The sequence below is a fragment of the Solanum dulcamara genome, chromosome 11 (genome assembly GCF_947179165.1).
Source record: "Solanum dulcamara chromosome 11, daSolDulc1.2, whole genome shotgun sequence".
NCBI classification, from domain to species: Eukaryota; Viridiplantae; Streptophyta; class Magnoliopsida; order Solanales; family Solanaceae; genus Solanum; species Solanum dulcamara.
Window position 1 is genome coordinate 55101035 of NC_077247.1, and position 7733 is coordinate 55108767.

The 7733-nt window shown below is 33.4% G+C and overlaps 1 protein-coding gene across 1 annotated transcript; it reads right to left on the minus strand.

Annotated features, from left to right (window-relative positions):
- Nucleotides 1-291: 291 nt before the first annotated feature.
- On the minus strand, nucleotides 292-6055 carry LOC129875157 (uncharacterized). The gene is made up of 9 exons (XM_055950597.1): nucleotides 5879-6055; nucleotides 5695-5742; nucleotides 5498-5567; nucleotides 4698-4788; nucleotides 4557-4618; nucleotides 2456-2724; nucleotides 2325-2358; nucleotides 2112-2243; nucleotides 292-678 (listed from the first exon to the last, which is right to left on the minus strand). The coding sequence occupies exons 1-9, from the start codon at nucleotides 5897-5899 to the stop codon at nucleotides 491-493; spliced, it is 915 nt and encodes a 304-aa protein (XP_055806572.1). The 5' UTR covers nucleotides 5900-6055; the 3' UTR covers nucleotides 292-490.
- Between the last annotated feature and the right edge of the window lie 1678 nt (nucleotides 6056-7733).

Genomic DNA, 7733 nt, shown 5'->3' on the forward strand with positions numbered 1-7733 from the left:
TAGCATATTGCTGCTTGTCAAGTTTGTTTTAGTTCAGCATTAACTCTTATTCAGTTGCATTTTAAATATCAGCCTGAATAGAACGGAAGGCTGCAAAAAAAATCATATAGCCGACCCTTCGTCTTTGCATTGGGGGCCTAGTTGATTGTTTGATAATTGCAGTGCAAATGCCATCAAAATTGCTGAGAGTTGGCAGGGTGAATTTAACATAGTAAAAACAGAACTAAATCAATTACCTTTCTGATGGAGGAGTAAAAATGTAACTCAAACAAAAAAAGATGCAAAACTCCGTTCAGACCCAGAAATTTGCTCTACCCAATATATGTATCCAATTGTGTACAAGTAAAATAGAATAAGCAAACTTTAAAAGGCCATATTCTGCTCGAGAATGTACAAAAATATAAATAAACTCAACTCAGAAAGTTGGAGCAACATATACACAATACTAAACCCAATCAGGTCCCAAGTTGGAAACTTATGAGAAAAGGGCTCAGTAACTGAGCTTGATAACACGAGACACCCTCTGGAAGAAAAGTGGACACATATTCGGGCTGAACATGATTGTATCCCTCATCCATTCAGGGGCCACTCTCTCAAAAGTCCCCAGTGACAACACACGGTACACCAATTCTGGTTCTGTAGATGCATTCTTTGTCAACGTCAAACTAAAAGATAATCCTGCACAAACCAAGAGGACGACCTTCAGATTGCAAGTTCCAAAAGTGACAGCTGTTATCAATAAAGGAAATTATATCTGAAATTTGGAGTGACTAAGCATGCTTCACTTAGCAACGAAAAGAATAAATATGAAAGCACCACATAGTTCAATAGCAACCTATCACTTCCTCCATGCATCAAACTAGAGTAATGAGGCAAGTTTATATTGTCTCCACAAAACAAACATATGGACATCGCTTCCTTGTCAGTATGTGTGAACTAAAACAGTCAAAGACCATAAAGCACACTACATGACCTCAAGGAACTGTGGAAACATAGTCTGGCTAGATGATCAAATAGACTTGTCAGTAATTCACACCATAATTTTATCCTAAGCTCTTGTAGCTCTCTCTCTGTGTGAGTGTATCGCAACACATCAATATTAAAGAGCAACTACCACAACGCCATACTTTAAATTTGAAATGAAAGAACAAAGGGAAGACAGAAAATTCTGATTCATCTAAATGAAGTTCAACATTAAAGAGCTGGCTTATAAGGGGCCTAAGTGATTCCTTTCTAATTTAGTGATTTCCATAAATTAACAACACGCTGTTCATTCTGTGGCCAAACTGATCATGTTCTCTTGAGTGGCAAATTCGATCAATGTTTAAAGTTGTATTTGACCTGAAATCTTCAAAATTTAGAAAATAATAGTAGACATAAACTAGAATACTACTAACAAATGAAAAAGTTCTAGTGCAAAACACTATGATTTAAAAATAATTTACTTAAAGATAGTTAACTTGAAGATGTAGTATCAATTGAGTGCACTATGGTAGCAGATAAACAAGGCCTGCTTGGTTATTATACGTCGGTCGGTAAAATCACTAAACTGAAACTTAGGTGGCATTTGGTTCAGAAATTTGAAAAAGAGTTTTTGAAGGAAAAAAAAGATTAAAAATATTCAATCAAACACCACGAGAAAAAAACTTCTTCAGTTTTGCAGATAGAAATGAAACTAAAGATGTAACAATCAGATGATTTCTTATAAACCATCTAGGTTTCTGATTATAAGCAAACACCATTTCAAGTTTCAGCGATTAACTTCTCTTAATTGAGGCTATTTTTTCTGATTATCTCTAGACTCCCACAAGACAAATTAAGATTAATATCAACCACATATTGTAATGACATACTGTCAACTAGTTATTATTAGATCAAAATTACAATTTAAAAAGAAACTAAAAAGTTTAACCAAATAAAACTCAAGTCATCAAAATAAGGCACATTTTCTAAGACTCTTGAAACTTGAACGACGCCTCTGTAATTTCAAAGATTTATTAACAAGTATTATCACATATTGCTTAGGGAGTAGAAAATGGAAGTGGAAAGAAAGAAAAGGGACCAAAAAATTGAAGCAAGATCCAGGACTACAAAGTTCCTCCAGAAATTACCGCTTGACTCATGAAGAGCTGATATGCATAATTCTTCGTTTTCCGTCACAGTAGAAAATTTCATACCGACTAACCACTGAACAAGGTCTTGGAAGATGCACGAGGCTGGAGAGATGTCAGCTGCACCATCACCTAAAATATCCCATCCAGAATATAGTTACATAAGAGAAGATATATCGCATACTAAAATTAACAACTAAAGTTGGGACAAACCTGGAATGTAAACATTTCTTCTACAGCAAGCAGGCTGCAAAATATTGCCTGACGGTCAGAATAGTAAAATGCCAGCTTAACATTACCACATAAACTAGCATATGTGATTCAAATTGGAGAGTGGCACTGACCTCAGTGTACCTATATGAACTCGTACTAGGTTGTTCAGTTCTATTTAGAAGTTCTTCCATGGGAGACAGCGTATGTGTGTCTTGTACAATGAGCAAAGACTGCCTACGGTGTTTCTTGTTCGTTATGGTTGAGCCATCCAATGCATCTGGAAGAGAATCTCCAACAGTTATAATTTGTCTGCTTTTTCCTTTATCATTGCTAGCATTGAAACAGGTTCCCTCCTGATCAAGTTGTTGAAACCTCTGAATTTCATCACGGAGTTCTTTATCTGCAGCATTGGCAATATCTATTTATCTATTTGGATTTCAAAATTGGAAAACTTATTCAACAGAGCAACAGAATGCAAATATTGATCTCCAAAAGTTCAAAAGTAGACAGCAAAACCATCATAAGAAGCACCAAAATCTCCACGGGAACACAATGACAGCTGCCTTTATAGAACAATAAGCAAGACTTCTATTAGCAAGACTTTGACTTATGCATGACAACTTTGCTACAGTGACCCAATAGTCTCTTTCTATGTTCTTGGGTAATTCTCATCTCAAGAGGTAGCTTTGGGGGTAGAGTTAACTTCAAGGTCCAGTTCTTAGTTTAGTATCGAAATCAAAATCATCCTATTGTTTGGTCATCCAATTTTGGCCCACTTATAGTGTTATCTATGCTCCAATTGTCCAATTCTGGATGTACCACGAAGAAGGGGGGTATTAGAGTGTCCCACATTGATTGAGGGATAAGTTGCAGTCTATTTACCTCAACAGATCTAGCTTCTCCGTTGAGTTAGTTCAAGGTACTTTTTTCTTAATAGACTTAACAACCTTTTCGGTAGAAGATTAGGGTAATGTTTACAATCAACTTGGAAAACCACAAAATCCCACTTTTAACCTAATATGCTAAAAACCTAACATTTGGTAATATAGTTAGTATATTGTTGATAGCAATTCCTAGAGACCACTAAATGACAATTTGCACTACATAACATCACAACTAGTTCTCGCTTAGAAAAGAGCTATATTTTTTTTCTATTTTTTATCTGCTAAACTACTGTTAAACATGCCAAAGCCAGTCTGGAAACTCCATTAATGTTATCTGATTCAGACGTGGAAACTCTTCTGCTTATATTTAAGTACATAAGTTAGCTTTAATAGCATAAACAAAAATTCAACATGTGAATAACAACTATCGAAGTATGTGGATTTGATGAAAGAAACAAGGTAAGAATAATAGACTATACTAGAAAGTTCAATATACTAAATGATATTCACCTAGTCTCTGTTTCTCGATTCACAAAATTTTCATTGTCTTAGTTTATGTTTCACTAACCCCGGTTCCAATTACAGAATCAGACAAGAGGTAAAACAAACGTTACGATAAGAATGAGAGACTAGTCAAATTTTGTGGTTGAATAGCAACCTACCCCATAGTAGATTAATGAACCATTAAGAATATCCTGAACACTAAAAATATAAAAATACCATTATTAAAGGCTCAAAAAGGAAAAACAATAATATTTGTCAGTCTCATTGTTGACATCAGAAGGAAATCGCTATCTTCGGGAGTTCTGACCAGCAAAAACTATTTTTCAGTTCAATGCAGACCATTATCCTATGGAAAGAAGATGTGTCAAATAGAAGACACAGATGAAGCATTTAATTTTGTAGAAAGTAGACAGACAAAGGCATCAAAGTTGAAAGCATGTTTGAAGCAATAAACTCCATCTGGCGCTACCAATTGTTAAGACTGTCAAACAAGCATTGAAGCTGAACTTCTCTCTTTCCAAATGGTCATACTTTCTAAATGGAAATAAAAGAATCACATCAAGTCCTAAATGGATTGAAATTTGAACATGTTTGAAGTATATAGCCCTCTCATAGAAATTTTATGCTTTAACAAGAATAACAAGAAATTGAACAACCTTTAGAGTCACTGGTATTTTGTTCAACCAGCATTGACGTAAACTTAACCACAAATCCAATATTTTTAAAGCAATACCAACCTGCCTAGCTGTCTTGCAGAAAGATAGATAGGACTATGGACATTATAAGAATTCTACCATGACTTGAACTTCCATAACTAATTAATCAATTCCCAATTTATCCTTACTCTTCAGGTTCTCTTCCATCAAAAGCTTTTGGTATTGAATCTTCTCTTCATCTTTGGCAGACCTGCAGACAGGTTAAGTACACATTTATTCTTTTCATTATTCTTATTGAAAATAGTAAGCCTTTCTCCCTGAGTGCAGACCTCATTGATGTCATTTCACGCCTCAACTCATTTACTTGTTCGCGTAGTCTGTCCGTTTCACTTCTCAAGTATTCAATTATTTCATCGGCGGCTGAAAGAAACAAAGCTGCACGTCAAACCTTCAACCAAGTTTGTATCTAATGTAATAAAATATGGCAAGTATGAGTTCTCCAAGTATAGATTTCATCAGGAAATATTATTGCATACTTTCAAGAGACTCAATGTATAGGATGTGTAAGAAGATGACAGAAATTACTACTGCTAATTATAGCAATTTTTCTCTATGGTTGCTTTGGTGTGGTGTCCACGGTGAATCAAGAGAAGAATTTCAACATAACCTTCCAGTAGCAGTTTCAGAGGATTCACATTTTGACAAACAAACATACAAACAAACAAACAAAAAGAGTTTATTTCAAATTTTTGAAGCTCACACATCCAAGGATCAAGGTGGTACTCAAATTTAACCAATATCTAAACAGGTTAAATTCAGGAGAATGGGTTATAGAAAGATCCTCACTTAATGGGTTGATTTGGTCCTGGGGAAATCAGATATGCTCACAATGTGGTTGTTTCAGAACAAACAGAGGTTGAAATTCATAACTCAAGATTAACAGTAAAAGAATAGTACATCCATAAAGGTTTGTTTCATACCAAATAACAAACCAAACAAAATTATAATTACAGCCTAGATACAATCTTTAAATTGGCAAAACCTAATAGCTAAAAAAGAAAAAGGAAAACTTCCATAATTATTTAATTATCGGATAAAACTCAAGGTAAGCTTTCAAATGTAAACCTACCAGTCACATAATTCACAAATTTCTCCTCTTGTTCCCGATTCAGGTCCTCCATGCTGGTGTCTTTTTCTTTCTACCAAAACAATAAAAATCTTACTCTTGCAAATCACTGATAGTAAACAGGAAATGTCTCTAGGTTTCCACCTAGCACAGTTCAAAAATTAAATTTAAAAAATGAACTAGTAAAAATCCCTAAATACCTTGAGCTTAGCGTACTTGCTGTAGAGCTTGGAATAAAGCGCCTCCATCTAAAACAAAAACAACATACCCGTAGATATAACAATAGTAGTAACGGAAAATGCTCTTGATAACCCTAACATTCAGATTTGAAGATTTATCAGTGAAAACAAACAAACATGTAAATCTGAATTCAGGAAAGTATACCTTGGGTAAAGAAGCCGACATCGGAAAACTGGGGAACGGAATTGCCGGCGGCGAGGTTCAATACAGCTTCTCAAAATGAAGAATTCGAATGAGAAGCTTTGGCGGGAGATGTGGGCAATTCCAAATTTGGAGGATGAGTGACTTCTTTCTACCGAAATTTAAAGCAACTTTCCGTTTGGGCCTCGGGTCGGGTTGATCGGACTCATTTAGGGCCTAATTACGCAATTTGATTATTTTTCTTTTCCTTTTGTCATTTTCTACTCGTCAAACATCTACGTTACACAAACGGGATTATTTCAGTTCAATTTTTATAGATTTGGACGGGTTAATGATCCGACAATTGTTAGCTCTATTCATAGTTAAATCTCATTATAAAGGTATTTTACTATAATGACATAATTTTGTTGTTTTGTTATTTTTTTATAACAATATTCTACCTATAGCAATAATAACATTCATTATATATAGCAGCACACTCTTTATAAAATTATAGTCGTACTCGTATATTGTATAATAATATTTTTGTAAAAAATATATTAGTATGTATAAAAGAAAACAAATATGAATACCCTTTTGCTAAGAGTTTGGACAACAATCTTCGTCAATTTAAGAAATAACTTATAATTATAGAATTCTTATGGAGGTTCTTACGTTAAATTTGAAAATTTTAAATTTTCAATTAATTTTAAATACATATTTTTCTTAGATATTAATTCCTTTTCGACACGGCATAACTTGTTATGGATTTTTTAGTATTGTATTAGTCTTTTCAATTATTAATCAATGAAATATGAAAAACAATTGAAAATTTAAATTTAAGAAGTATCTTGTTTTCATTTATAACATAAAAAGTAGGAAAAAAATCTTGCATATTTTTATTTATAACAGCTAAATGAAATTGAAACGTCAAATATCAATATATATAACAATTCTATTTCACTATAGCAGTCATGAAATATTTTTGATAAATATTGTCACTATAGAAAGATTTGATTGTTTTTAATCCCTGCAAACTCAGTTATCTAAAATTATAAGAACCACGAAAATTTTGTGCCGGTAATTATTCAGATTTTATCTCTATTTTTAAAAGTATTATAATGCTCAACCTTATATACAAAATATTAAAGTTTGGTCTAGTTTGCCATAACTTACCACATTTTAAATCATGATTTGTGAAAGGGTTGAGAATAGAAGAGGCAAATTATAAGGGTAGCAAACAAGCAAGGAGTTGCTGCTATTTCAGATTATTCTTCTAGGAATTGCCTTTATTTCTGTTCAACCAATAATATGTGCTTGTGATGAGTGATGACAACATAGCTAAGAAGCCATAAGTCGTACAAATATGTTTCGTATAGCTGCATCCACTCCTACTTGTCTTTTATATTTTGACATATTTGATTTACTCTTATTATCAGATACTGATGATCATAAGGCATAGTTGATAGATTTATTTACTTCATCATCCATTTTTTGTCAAAGTTTAGTGTTAAAGAGTTTGATTACTTAGCGTGGATGCACATTTTATGTATCTATCTGTTCATGTTAATCACCGACTAGCATTAGCATACATTATAATAAGCAGTCGACAGATGGTATAGAATTTTAATTTAATGAGTTCAATTTTAAAGTTTTTAGCGTTGGACTCATTGTACTTTTATAAATATCAGACGATGAACTCGATCTCAAAATAGTTCGGACCCAATAGCCTTTAGGGGTACTAAAACAGCTCGCTCAAATTTCTCTAGTGCTGCGGTCGCGTTACAATTTTGTGTTTGCCTATGCCTAGACAAATATATAACCTTGAATTTGTAAGTTCAAAATAATATAATCTTATTACATAATAGTAAAATATTTA

What these genes read in the sequence shown, in the direction of transcription:
- LOC129875157 (XM_055950597.1), bottom strand. Translation starts at nt 5,899, where the DNA reads ATGTCGGCTTCTTTACCCAAG. An exon ending in GATGGAAGAGAACCTGAAGA is followed by an intron (nt 2,725 to 4,556) that starts GTAAGGATAAAT and finishes CCAATGCTGCAG; the next exon opens with ATAAAGAACTCCGTGATGAA. An exon ending in AGCTCTTCATGAGTCAAGCG is followed by an intron (nt 679 to 2,111) that starts GTAATTTCTGGA and finishes TGGTTTGTGCAG; the next exon opens with GATTATCTTTTAGTTTGACG.